Genomic DNA, 14,668 nt, shown 5'->3' with positions numbered 1-14,668 from the left:
TTCTAGTATCATTTTAAACTCACAATGCTTTATCAGGAGGGCAAACTGAACAGATTTCACCTAGGGCTAAACAATAAATAAATACTCGAGCTGGAGCTGAATATATCGTGAATTGTTTTTTTCTTTTATTTTGTCGTAAATACAGTGTTTATCGGTTCAGTCATCCTCCCCCACAAAAAAAACACTTTGTCTTAGTAGATAAGAATACAATTAATCAAATTGAATTAATATTAAATTATTCCGATTTTACATGGCCCCTTGCAGAAGCTTCCAGCTCAGTGTAAACGGTAAACAGTACATGGCATCCTAAAACATCTCTCCTCAAAGAACAAAGTACGGCGCCAATATTAAGATGCTTCAAGCGAGCCCCATTCATATTATTTATCAATTTGTCATAATTTATTGATGAGCCGTCAGCAGACAGGCACGTTTGCAGGCCACAGCATGATTTAGCACTGTGGAATGGTAAAGTACTGTGCTGGGCTCAACGGGTTTGTCTGAGATCTTTAGATGTGGCTCTGGCTTCAATTACTCGTAGCAACCAGATATTCCCGGGATAAGAGCAGAACACAGATTTGTGCCAAGACAGATTCTCCGTCCCATCGACTGTCATTTCTGTCTTGGGAAGCCATGAAGAGGCCATAGGTCAGTTCTGATCATTTGACAGTTTGAGGCAGCAGCAGCTTACAGATAATTGACCTTGAGGGGACAGAGAGGCTATGTGGGGAGAATTTAATGCCTAACCATAGCTATAAGACATAAACCAGCAGAAAAAACCCAGCTGGATTGACTCGACTATACTGAAGTATCAGCCAATGGATCAAGTAGTAACCTGCAGCCGTCACATTTCACTGCTTTCCTCTTAAATCATCATTTATACCACAGTCAAAATGATCCTGATGGCTCACTGAGATAAGTGTTGTGGCCTGCTGGAAAAATGTCCTAATGTGTACTGTGGAGTGGTGTCCAACTCCCAGTTTTCTTACCCTCTTTCTGTCTCTCTTTTACTCTCTCACACCTCTCTCTCTCTCTCACACACACACACACACACACACACACAGTCATCTGTCTCCATTCGAAGTAACTCTGCACAAAGAAGCACTTGTCCTGCGATCTGCTGTACTCATTTGTCAGTTGTGCAACAGCGGACAATCCAACACTTAACAACCTGGTGGCACAGCGCTGACCTTGAAGATGACTGTTGATTTAAGTAATGGTGACATGTGGAATCCTCCTATATACACAAGTTGCAATGTGGGTGAAAGATGTATTTTCTGATGTAACAGGAAATCCTGAATCGCTCCTAATCCTAATCTAATCCTGTGTTTACTCATGCACCGCTCTTTCCTTTTATCAAAACGTGCCTTCTTTTTACAGCCAAGACTGAACTGGAATCACAGGAGACACAGCTGGCAGACACTCAGAAGATGTAAGAGCTTTATTTTTCTTTAAACAAGCTTCTTCACCTGAAAATTAAATGCAGTCACTTTCCAAACCATTTCATGCGTTTGCATTTGATCTTTTCTCAAGCGTCAAAACAGTGTGAATTTGAAAGCAAAAGCAAGACAGGATAATGCAATCCAATACAGTTTGAAGTGATAAATTCTCACTGCCATGAAGAAATATAATCTTGCTGCTTTGTCAATATTTAGGACTTCTGGTTCCTTCAGTTACATGGAAGGTGCAGGCCATCATGCCAGGCCCTCAGCAGACGGGAGGCCCCCTGTGCGGTGTCTGTGTTGTTTATCTAAGCGGAGCGAGAGTAGACAGCTTTGGCTCCACGCTTCTGTTACTGCTGGCTAGGAATGTGTTCCTATAGCACACTCCAAACAAAGAGACCCCAACCTGTCCACTGTATTGATCCACTGCAAATGGCCACCACATTTAACACTTTAACATGTGTCATCCCCTGCCATGCGCAACCTCTCCTTTTGCTAGATCTGTCTTCTTGTTGGACATATTTTTTCCTTCCCCTCTTTCTTTCACCCATGCTTACATATACCGTGCAGTGTGTGCGTGTATGTGTACACAAACTCGCACAGAGGCTTATTCACACCAGGGAGGGAAGTGACAAAGCTAAACACTGCATATAAGAGTTTTATTTTAGTCCGGGAAGTTAATCCAGCAGAAAAAAGAGAATTACTATGCTGCTTTAGTGTCTGTAATTCCATTTGTGTGCGCTGTTCTTGTCTGAAGTGCACAGTCATCATTGGTTTGTGATTTTTACGTTACTCTACTATTAAATCTCTGAAAAAGCATATTATTCCAAGATTAACTTTCATATTTTGCATATTTGCTTAGCATGGCCAAGTTTCCCAACAATCGCTGTAGGTTTCTGTAATCTCATGTTGTAATAGTTTGGTCTTGAAGAAATGTTTTTGTTCTCTGTCCTCAGATTCTTGGAGTTGAGCGTGTCCTTCTCCGTTAAACCCAAGGCGGGAGAGAAAGAGGTCTCTCCCAACACTTTCTTCTCCATTTGGCACGAGTTTTCCACCGATTTCAAAGAGCAGTGGAAGAAGCAGAATAAGCTGATGCTACAGGAACGGTGAGAGTTACTTTTTCAGAATTTGACATTATACTTGATACAGATACTTTCTTCTTAGTGGACATATAAGCCAAACGTCCTAAAATCAAATCCTGCTGAGATATCACAGTCTTTTCAGTCAATTCTCTGTCTTTGGCAAAGGTTTACAACTCCCTGACCTTTAAAATGTCATTACAGATACACCAATGTTCCTACATTTAGAATTTTCCCCAAGCGAAAGTTCCCCAACCATTAATAACTTGCAGTACATCTCGTGTTCACTGAAGATCCTATCAGATTCATTTAAATTCATGAAGGGAAAAGAGGTTAAATGACCCACATCTTTGTCCTCACCCCAGTAATGAAAAGAACACATGCAGCATCCAGTTAGCTTCCAGTGGTTTGATGAATATGAAGATACTGGTGCATATGTAAACAAAAAGCAAATTGGTCCATTATGCCAAATGAAGATTGAATTGTGATATGTATTTGTGAGAGAAGCAGAATGTCACAAGCATTGCTTGTTCAGTAGGAAAGAATAAAAACAAATTTGAAAGCATTAACTCTGTGCCCTTTGCCATCGGCACTCACCCTAATTCTCTCTCTGCTGGTTTTCCTTTCAGACTCCAGTAGAAATATAAATATTAAGTCTCACCTGTAAGGACATAAAAACCTGCACACTGGCACACACAGTACCCGTGTTATGAGTAGAGGCATTATGTTTGTCAGTTGGGATAAATTGTTGTACTCACTCAATGCCAACATGCGGATCATTTGTCTTTTTGAAGCCTAAATGAGTAGTGACACTGCTGGCTCTCTGCATGCAGTAGTAAACCAGAGTGACTCATTTTAGAGTAGGAGGACTGGCCCTCCGACAAACCGAGATCATTGTGTCCAAATACCACATGACCATAGTCTGAGTGACCCAAGCTGGATTTTTGTGCTGCATCTTTCATTTTTTTATGGTGAAACTAGCGTGGTGCTGGTAGAAAACATGCTTCTTCAGAACAGGGCATTTTTCAGAATTATATAGTTGTGTTTTTTTCACTGCGGTCCATTTGTAAACAGCTCGCTATTTGCTTGAACAAAAGCGTGAATCCCAAAAGTAATGTTGATGATACTTGAAACGTTTAGATTTGTTTCAATGAAACATCAGCTGTCTCTCCGGTCTCTGACAATGAGCAACGGAAAGCGAGCTGTACCCAGCATGCCGTTCGGTGGTGTCACAGTTAATAGGGGTTCCTTCACAAACTGTGTATATAACCAGTGGCGGGCGGTGCATTTCACACTTAGGCCTTCAGTGATGTCCAACTTAGTCAATAAATACCTTTCATTATGCCAGCATTTATAACACCAGGACTGGAGAGTAGTTAGAAACACACTGAAGCACTACTAGGCATTGCATCACCTCAGTTATTTACAAAATGGGCTATTATCCGGCGCATTTTAAAAGTCAACAATAGCCTACCGCATCAGCAATTAAAACATATCTGGTATGCTACTGTCAAAACTTAAAAATTAAAGGGTCTTTAAAATTATCTTTCAAAAAAGTTTTATTAAATGAGTCCACAAAGAACATGCAAGCTTTAACAAGATTGTACAATACATTGCAAAATCGCAGTTTAATATCAGAAAGACACTAACAAGACGGCCATACTTTGGCGACAGCGACACAATAAACAAGTCTCTTTGTGAAAAAAACTTTTTCATGTCAAAACGTGACATATCACGACTTTCTGTGACCTGTTGCTTTGAGTACATCCACACAGCTGCGCCAATGCGCCAGATTATTTACATACCGTTAACAGTCCCGGGTGTGACTCTGTTGATCTGCAAATCAAACTAGTAAGTATCCATATCCAATCACAGGACGCGTAAATGTCACGTTCAACGTGAGGCCAGCTAGAGGGCCTTACTGACACAACTCGTGATCTGATTGGCTATCGCAACTATCTATCAACTGTATTTGCCCGTTCACTTACAGTGCACAGACGCCCGCATTGTTGATTCTGAAGGCCCGGGCAGATTTCATACAGCCTGGCAACATAAGATAGCTGAATTCTGATTGGATAAAAACTAACCTAAAAACAACAGCACTGGAAAGAGCATAATATGACATGAGGAGAATATGAATACTTTTAGATATTTAGGGAAAGTAAATGAAAAATTAAATTAACCTTTATCATAATCATGATCATGATTTCTGGTTATGTTAGGCCAGCAGAGAAGGCCTTGCTGGCCCTGACGGCCCACCACTGTATATAACACATTACTAATAAATATATTGTGCAATTTCAAGAGCTCGCACTCAACACAGCACTTTCTCTGGATCCCAATACACCTCGCCAAGTCGATCCAATAAATGTTTCTCAAGAAAATTGAAGGACAATTAGCCTAGTTAGATTGTGAATTTATTAGCAGCAGTGTGATTGAATGTGTGTCCTTTCAGTTTTTTGCTTTCAATCTCTCAAAAGGATGACTGATGATTATTATTGGTGTTTTTCCAGGGTCAAAATGGCTGAAGAGTGCTTCAAACAGGCCAAGGAGAAGGCTTCCTACAATGTGAAACCCAAACATGCAACTGGAATAGTACGTCTTTACACTTCCTGTCAGAGTTACTTTCTGGTCTCATCTGTGCTTTTATTTGTGTATTTAGCTCCAGCAGTGCCGGCCCTCTGCTTTTTTTCTTCCTCTGGTGCAAATTGTCTCCTCCTTCCAAACACTTGTCAGGGTGTTGAAGAAACAACACTCATGAGTGCCAGTGCTGTAAATAACCCAGGCCTGTTTTTTATTTCGCAGAAAGCAAAGCTGGGTCAGAAGATCTGAAGCAGAGAACGGAAAATTATCATCACCCAGCCTATTGCACAACCACCGTTTGTACAATCTGACGTGACTCATCAGTCACTTTTACAACATTTATGTGCTTCCGGTATTTGTTTTCAATAAATTAAGACCTGTTGTTCATTTGTGAATTCAAAGAGACTATTATGTTGTTTAAAAGTGTGATGAAAAATTATATCCTAATAATAATTATATCCATAATTAAATGAAATTTTGCCACCAAAGGAAATTCTTAAGCTGAGATGATTAAATATAGTTGAGTAATTTGCGAGAAAATGATCAGTGGAGTACACGTTACATCCAAGCTTTCTCAGTATTTTATAAGCCATATGTAGCCTGTTTTCTTTTTTAGTGCAATCCCCAGGCCATTTTTACTTGGAAGGCATGAACACTTCCTCTTTATATCTCCATTAATGATGAAAAGCACAGGATTTTATAACATTTCTACACGGTAGGTAATAAATACCTGCCAAACAGAAAGTGCCTTATCGCACAGTGGAGGGGTTACATGAGTGCTGTAGAACAGAGCTTATTTTTGAGACATATCATCTGTAATTAAATGTTACACAAAAAGAAGAGAAATCTGTTTTACACTGACTGAAACATGACAAATTTAATTTTCTCAATAGTTTCAACAAGTTTGTTTAATGCCCAGTGATAAATTAACATGTTTACAAACAGCAGCTCCTCTATTGTTGTTTAATGTCTTTTCAACCAAAAAGGCCATGCATACCTAAGTGTGATCTGATATAGAGCTACTATTGTTTTATTCAACAGTATTGTCAACATGCTTTTGTTTTAAGTAAAATCCTATGCAGTTAGTTTTGCCTTTCCTATTCTATGTGAGTGTGTGAACTCCCATATGCAAATGGAGCAATAGGACCATGTGACGTGACGTTCATGTGCAATACCAACAATGTGTTTAGATTGAATACCCTTGACCATGAAAATAATATATTTATTGAATAAAAGAAATTACATAAATTTTTAATGAAAAAAACTCTGCTGTTGCTGATTGTTTTCTGTTTATCATTTGTCCAACTGTGTCCAATATTAAAGGGGAACTTGGGAATTTTTCAACCTGTATGTGTATTTGTGCTGAAGTGACTAATGGGAGCAACAATTTTTTGAATTGGGCCGGTATTGAGCGACAGTGCTAGGGCTGAAATGTAATCCTCCAGGGCAATTAATCTATATAGATATTAAGTGCAGTCATGAATCAGTTGATGTTTCTGCACCTACTAGTGGCTCATTGGGTGACTGTTGTTATGGTTATCCTGCTGTGCTGTGTACTGATGCCATATAACCACAATAACTCTGTACTTTAGTATAGGATTTCTTCTGGTCTTTGGCTGACAGAAGTTGTCCCGGTCAAAGAGGACACTGCAGACATGATGTTCTGCAAGATGTAGTGTATGAGGGGTGTCCCAGTGGCTCACACTGGTAGAGCTCGTACCATTAAGGCTGAATCCAGCCTGAGGTCCCTTTGCCGCATGTCCACCCCTCTGTCTTCCCCTTTCTATCTATCACTTTCAATAAAACAAAAATGCCAAAAAAATAATCTTTAAAAAAAATAAGATGTAGTGTATGAACCGAAGTGTTGGGATCCATTTGTAGCACAACTAGCCATAACTTTAGCCTGTCCATATCCAGCAAAGTTATTCTGTACGAGTTAGCTTTACATTCTATTGGCATGATTTTGAAATGCGCAAACACAAACCTGGCATTCCTCTCTCCAACTCCCAATGTTTCCACATTTCCTTCTGGCAACGAGTCACCTAACAAAATTTCATATTAAGACCTCTCCATCTTTTCATAATGTTGTCAGAAAATGTTTAACCTGTCAGTAGTTTAACAAAAGTCACTTTAACTAGATGCACATTGATGATGCACAATTGCCCCAACCCTGCTGCAGTACTCTCTCTCAATACTGGACCTGTTTCAGACTTGTCCCGGTCAGTCACTTTAATGCAAAAATATGAGAAAATGTGTTGAAAATCTGAAAGTTTCCCTTTAAGTTGTACAAGATTCCATGCACTCTAAACACCACTGTTGTTTTATATGAAATAGATTTAATATATTTTTCACAGACATACTTAAAACACACATACATAAAATATATATACTGTATATATTGCATTGCACCTCCATTACACATGCTGCAGTATGTTTTTTCTACTGGCTAGTATATTTGTGGCAAATGTACAGAATACAGCCAGGCTTGTGTCCAAGCAGGTGGATACCACTGTTCATTGCTGAGTTGCTTCATGGTTCTTGAAATCTTTTCCTTGACTCCAACTTGTGTTTAATTTGGGACATCATAGAAGTGAGGGAAAAGATACAGTATAACAGATAAAATAGTATTAAAACACCAACATGTCAACAGTATCATTTCTGTAGATCCACCTGCAGAAAAACTTGTCATATTACAGAAACTTTTTAAAGGAGTCCCACTACTTCTACAGTTTCTTTAAACACTGAATTATCAGCAGTCTCTGTAATGTTTTGTAGTTTAAAAACTCCAAGGCACTTTCTTAACACCTTTATCACAAAGGAATCTAAAGACAAATATACAAATAATCAGGTAGAGATGAACTTTTTGAAATAGCAGGGAGGGAAAATGTGTTTAATGTTGAAAATTGGCTGCTTCATCGTCAGTCTCTCTTACACAGCCACTTCAATCAGTCTTTCTCAACAGCGTCAGCTTGCCAACATGGCTGCAAGTCTCTGATTAAATCATCGTTGAGCATTTGTTTAACAATACCAGTTCCATGTTTCATGTCATTTACTGTGGGACAAGCCCTTATTTGTAACAGGAGCAGAATACTTGAACTTGAAGCCAGTCCTTGATTGGCGAAGCGTGTGAATTTCTGCTTTCGATAATACTCATATGTCCTGTCAATTTTAGAAGACCTTTAAAGTATTTCTTCACAGTTTCCCATGGCCGCTCACATCGACAGACATGCAGCGGCACTGTTTGACCCTCTGCACCTTACGGTGTCTGAAAGGAGGCTGCAGGTCTGGGCAGTCTAGCTGCACTGTAAGTTGTGTAATGCGGTGTGGCCTGCAGAAGGAGCAGGACTGGAATGGCTCCTGGGCCTTGTTGTGGCTTTTCCTTCCAGAGCCTGAGGCTTGGCCTCGACTCTGGCCCTGACCCGAGCTGGGGCCCATATGGCGAGGGATGTAGAAGGAGTTGCACTGGCCGTAGCAAAAACGGTTGACCACAGTGCGGCTGCGGCAGCCCTCCTCGCTGATTGTCTGACGGAGGGGTTGGGTCTTGCACCAGTCTCTGCGGAGGTAGCGGCGCTCTGTCACCACCAAGGCCTCCCGGCTGGAGGACAGCACTTCTGGTTTCTGCTGCAATAGCCGGTGGTGGCGCTCTGAGGACAGGTTCCCTTTGGTCTTGTACGGGGATGGGATGGATCCCTGGGGTCGGTGCTTTTTGGTCTCTGCGGTGATGCAGAGCACCCCAGCCAGGATGACTGGGATAGTTATTCTCCACAGCATTCTGCAAAAAGAGAGGCACATTACTATGGATTACATTTCCAATCAGGAAAGACGATTTTTTTTTTTTTTTTTAAGATTATTGTTTTTGGCATTTTTACTGCTTTATTTGATAGAGACAGATAGAAAGGGGGAGACAGAGGGGAAGACATGCAGCAAAGGGACCTCAGGCTGGATTCGAACCCGGGTCCGCTGCAGCAAGCACACAGCCATGTGGTAAGCGCTCTACCAGTGTGAGCCACCGGGACGCCCCAGGAAAGATGATTTTTGAAGAAAAAATCTGTTGTCACGTGAACAGAATCTTAAAATAAACTAACTACAGCTGGTGTAACCCTAATTCAGGCAGTATGTGATGATACATGACAATCACACAATTGAATATACTGTATGGTATCATAGTTGCCAATTGTGTTTCCAATTGTGTGACTGTGCGTTCATGTTGAACCACCTTTGCAGTCCAGTCTTCCAGGCATCATTGAGGAAATGAATCCATCACCAGGGCCCCCATTTGTCAGCATCTCTGTGTCATTACTTCTATTTGCTTTCCTCTCAGCTACGCAACTCTTCTAAAAATAAACAAAGCCCTGCCATCAAAGGATACACTTAAACACCCATAACGAGAAGGGGAAGTTGATTTTATTGGTCCCGTCGCCGGGTAAAATAATTAGGGCTTTGCTTACTTTAGTCATGAACTATGCCGCAGATATGTAAACAGGCATTAGAGAGGCCCATCTGCATGTTATTAGGGGAAGAGCTGGGGAACTCTACGGTACCCTCTGGGAGTCCACTTCTACTCTTTGGTGATTCTACGCGGAGCAAACTGAACTGAGAATGACCCAGAGTGTCCATAATCACCATAATGTAAAAAGAAAGATAGCATGATCGAAAGATAGCATGATCGAGAGAAATTATTCCACTGCCATTCAGTATGAAGTATCCGCCGTGTGCATGCTGTCAGTATTTGCGCCAGCACATTTTTGACCATCACTCAAGCATCTTTCCAGCAGATGTTGCTCTTGACAAGCGTTGCATGACATCAAGTCAGAAATTCTGACAGAGACCCAAACTGCCTCAAGGCCATTGGCTGCTCTTATTCGCAGACTCTTCTTTGCTGTGCAAATTTGTATGTTCCCTTTTCCTCCTTTCCTGGACCTGCAACTCACTCTGACATGGAACAAATTACTTTATCATAATCCACTTTGTTTTTTGTCCCCTTTTTCTCTGCCCTTGACCCCGAGGTCATGGCAGCGCTGTCCGAGCTGTATGAGCACTCAAGTCTGTATATCACTATCCCGGCAGCACTTAACGTAAGCTAGACAGCAGCTGTTTGTCCATCTAGTAGAAATTTAGTTTAAATTCTAACCAGACTTCTACAGGATATGATAGGATTTCTATAGTATTTCAGGAGATGTATGTCGGAGTTACGTAGACACAGAAAACCTACTTTGTAGTTCTTTCTTGTGCAAATCTGATCCCTTGTTTGTTTGTTTTATTTATTAAGAGATCAAACCTGTGCAGAAAGGAAGTATTTTGGAGTTTGTGACCAGTCTGCCAAGAAATCAAATGTGCTGTACTCTAACAATCAAGTCTATTGTTGATATTTGGTATTTTCCATCTGAGGATGTCCAGAAGACATCTTCAGATGGAAAATATCTGAGGGTGTCTTCAAATCAGTTTATTTTTAAATCAATGTTCAGTGAGAGCATCACAGGAAACAATCAAATCTGTGATGCTATTGAAAATTGTTTTCAGAATTTTTTTATAATTAATAGTAGCTAAACATAACTCCTCCAATATTTTAATCAGGACAGCATCTGCATCCCAGAGCTGTTCTTCTACTGTAGGCACACATTTTTAACTACACACACAAGCCTGCACACACGCCCACACACACCCGTCATAAGGTTAGAATAACTAAACCAAAGACTCCCGCTGGGTCCTTCCACCACCTACTGCATCAGGGAGCCATGACCCCACTCCATCTTCCAGTGATCTACCTTCCATGTTCAACACAGTCTCATTTGTCTTAAGGTGCTCCGTCTCATTCCTGCTGACTGCATATCTAAATGTATGAGCCCATAGTCAGGGGAACAGACTCTGCTTCTGTGTGCAGGCTCTTGTTCTCTGTTTCTCCCGCTGTCCAGCATTTAAAGAGACACCCTGTGACTCTGGTGAGCTACAGTCTGCAAAGCCCCCCGGGACTTTTGAGGGATGACCTGACTGACTGTGTACATAGGGCATGACGGATGGCCTTTACAGCCAACAACAGCGCTCCCTCTCCACTCCAAACTCTGCCTAAATATGATAGTGCCGGCCCTGCTGAGCTATCCTCATCAATCTGTGCTGTGAGACAAATTGCGGTTTTGGGGTAGGGATTCAGGGGCTTCAGGGGGAGCCCCTGAGGTGGTTAGTGGTTGGGGTTCGGAGATAGAGGGGAAGGGGCTGAAGAGATGGTGGGGTTTGGTACAGATGACCGAAACTTGGGCTTCATGCACAGTATTTCTCCCACAACTGTATATCTCTCTACAAGCTGTTTGTCTCTTTCTTTCCTTCCCCATCTGTCTCTCTCCGTCACTCTATCTGTCTGTCTCTCCCAGATGCACAGCACTAATCATCACACAGTCCCGGAGACGGAAGGAGACTGTGGTTTCGTGTGTTAATGCTGAGGCAGAACTGAACTGGACCTTTCTGTCTGCTAAACACTAATATTGTCCTACAAACACAGCTTTATGTTTTACCAGAACCACAAATACTTGGGGGATATGCTTCACTGAACTGTGGCAGACCTTGGTTCCAAATTTCAGACCTCTAATGAAATTACAAATACCAGAAACAAATACCAGAGAGACTGCTGAGCGAGACACAAGGCTTTTTTGAAAACAACTATTATCATCAGTGGGAACTTGTTATGTTTTGTTTTTCAGAATGGCATTATAATACCATGGTAATGTTCTCTGTCTGGATAACAATGGGTCTTTTTTTTCAAATCTCAAAGTGAAATGAAAACCAAAATTAGTCATGAAAATCTACTGGCTAGATGAAAAATATTTGAATATTTCAGATTTTCTGCTGTTAAATAATTGAAAAAAGACACAATAATCCTTTCAAGACTTCCAAATTTGTGCACACAGATGTACTTCCACTAAACCATGTGAAACATCTTCCCAGCATGTCTTCAAAGGCAGGTTAAAACAAACAAAACCTGATGCCTCAATTATTGGTGCGTCAGAAAGTCTCATACACAGACTGGTAAGTGCAGTTAATTACAGTAGAACTGCATTTAATTCACCGTGCAGCTCAAACCTCAATCACACGAGGGTAGCTACATACACACACGCAAACACACACACACACACACACACACACACACATACATGACCACACACATGTGCACACACAGACTGACTCAAACACACATACACAGGATATAAAGAGGGAAAGAGAGGTAAATGAAATGTTTTCACTTGGAGCCAATTACACAAAGAGGAACCATGTCATTATCTGCATTTGCGGATTCTATTTTCCCAAACTACGCTCGCCTGTTGGCTCATTAACAGTTGTGTGGGTGGGGGGGTCCGTTTGAGGGCTTTTCTGTGTAAATGTGTCTAATGCCAACATTGCCAGGAGGCTGCTTTAGGCAGTTTGGGCAGCCATTTGTCACCACAATCCATCTTGATAATGACTAGCAGCCCATATATAATGCTTTCCAAGCTAAGTACTGGCAAGAATGTGAGGCAACTCCTTCGCCTAAGCAACATTAAGTGCTTTAGTGGAGGATGAGAGGCAATTAGAGATGCTATGAGAGGGCAGGGTTTCTTATTTCAGATCAGGATGACACTACTTAGCTCCAGTGATTAACACCACCTTCCATTTGCTCTTAAAGTGGAATTTGTTTGTTTAATCCCTTAACATACATTTTTACCCTTTGTTTCCTCTTTAATGTTGCTAAAATGGTCTTATTTCACGCTGTCTGACAGAATCACATTTATATTCTGTATCAGCTTGTTCCAGAGTTTATATAAAATATTCAAGCCAAAAACTTTTTATGGCTTTTTTTTAATCTTGTTCTGTGGGTTTGAGCAATGTTCTGCTGCACAGCATGAGTTTGCAAAGTTTACTGCCTGTTAAGGGGTTTAAAACTAGTTATTTTAAGCCATGTTTTTGCTCACATCATGCAAGGTGAATGTTCTGTTGGTTTAAAAAAGGGTTGATTTTAACAGAAAAAAATCTCACAACTGGCCAAAATGCAGCATTACTCTGCCGCTGTAATCGGCTTTCCTCCGTGTTTTCTTAGTACCTGTTCATGTGTAAAGCGTAAACTTTCACGTGTTAAGAATGTGGTTAAGGCTTCCATCAAATACCTGTTTTACCATCTTTAGAGGCTTACAATGAAGTGTTTTCTGTTGCTAAAGAAACTGTAATGTGTCCGTGTACTAAATCCTCTTTGACATCAGAGCGGACTGTACAAGGTGGTGCAGTCACCAGAGCTGTAAGAAGGATCAGAAGGCAAACTCCCCACCATTCACCGCACGCATACTGAAGGAACACACACACACACACACACACACACACATATGTTCTCACACCAGCTTGGATACACATCAGCACACACATGACTACATAATTAATAATAGAAAAGTTAACACACACAAGGGTATAAACCTGTACACATGAGAGAAAAATATTTTGTACACACAATACAGATTCACTATTAACATCATTATCTCTGATTCTTTTTTATATTCACTGGGGTCCTAATCTCACTGAGATGCATAGTACAACACACTGTCATCACTCACTAATTCTCTCACTCACAACACTAATTCCCTGAAACCTCCATCCAATAATTATAGTAATTTAGCAGACACTTTTATCCAGAACACCTTACAGTACCTTGAAGGCGTATATTTTTACTATGGGTGGCCTCAGTGGGAATCAAACCCTCACTGCTGGCAGAAATACTAAATAGCTGCACAACTACTGCTGGTCGGATTACATGGTTCTGCGCTTAGTCATTCAGAGACTCACTGAGTCACTCAGTCTCACTATCTCCGTCAGTCTCCTGCTGCCCACTTCCAAGCACTCACGTGGGATTTGTTGAACCAGCACTCTCTTGTATAGATTTTTTTCAGTAAATCCACATGGTACTATCACAAATATAATCACTGTTTAATCAAATTTGCTGCAAATAATGTCCATCTTGAAAGCATTTATTATTGTATTTTGAAATCCTGTTAAATTTATCCAATGAAATTGGGTCATTTATATGTCAAAGTGTATGATCTTGCATTAAGAATTTTCTTGACAAGAAAAGAAAGACTTGACATTTGTTGTAGGTGCATACTGTTTGTTATGGTAGTTGACATTTAAAAGTATTGTTAGAAAGTACTTGCAGCTGTTATAAGCTGCTAAAAGAGCTCTTTAACTCTTAAAGAAAGTGTTAATAAGGTGTTATCACAGTGAAGCCTGAAGTTTAGTTCATGTACCTCTCGCCACGGGGTGCAGCAGGACAGTAACGTGTCGAGGATGCAGTCAAGGGAGGTTGTCCACCTTCAGTGGTCCTTGCGTCCGCTTCCAGGTTTCGGTTTCCATGGCAACATAATCTGTAGTATCCTCAGGCTTGTCTTTGCTCCTCGTCGCTCTGCCCCCCCTCCTGCTAAAGTTTCAAAGTCTGGGACTCGATCAGTTTTCCATCTGCCCGAACAAATTGTGTCTCTTTCTCTCTTTCTGTCTCTGTGTAACTTTCTCCTTTTAGTCTCTTTAAGTTGCAGAGAGAAGCTTCCCGTCTCAGTCACAGTA

At 40.9% G+C, this 14,668-nt stretch overlaps 2 protein-coding genes across 2 annotated transcripts in view; one reads left to right on the top strand and one right to left on the bottom strand.

The window, feature by feature from the left end:
• Window positions 1-6,358, top strand: part of fmn2a (formin 2a) — a 44,334-nt gene extending 37,976 nt beyond the window's left edge. Inside the window, exons 14-17 of the mRNA XM_059358757.1 lie at window positions 1,378-1,429; window positions 2,396-2,545; window positions 5,032-5,113; window positions 5,324-6,358. Coding sequence (XP_059214740.1) covers window positions 1,378-1,429; window positions 2,396-2,545; window positions 5,032-5,113; window positions 5,324-5,350 — 311 coding nt within the window. The 3' untranslated portion in view covers window positions 5,351-6,358. The remainder of the gene's footprint in view (window positions 1-1,377; window positions 1,430-2,395; window positions 2,546-5,031; window positions 5,114-5,323) is intronic.
• Window positions 6,359-7,456: 1,098 nt separating this feature from the next.
• grem2a (gremlin 2, DAN family BMP antagonist a) lies at window positions 7,457-9,234 on the bottom strand. Its single transcript, XM_059359693.1, has one exon. It carries the CDS (start codon window positions 8,891-8,893, stop codon window positions 8,294-8,296), a length of 600 nt encoding a protein of 199 aa, XP_059215676.1. The 5' UTR covers window positions 8,894-9,234; the 3' UTR covers window positions 7,457-8,293.
• Window positions 9,235-14,668: the final 5,434 nt, after the last annotated feature.

This window comes from Centropristis striata, chromosome 20, assembly GCF_030273125.1.
Source record: "Centropristis striata isolate RG_2023a ecotype Rhode Island chromosome 20, C.striata_1.0, whole genome shotgun sequence".
Classification (NCBI taxonomy): domain Eukaryota; kingdom Metazoa; phylum Chordata; class Actinopteri; order Perciformes; family Serranidae; genus Centropristis; species Centropristis striata.
Note: the sequence above shows the minus strand (reverse complement) of the source record. Positions and strands in the feature narration are given on the sequence as shown.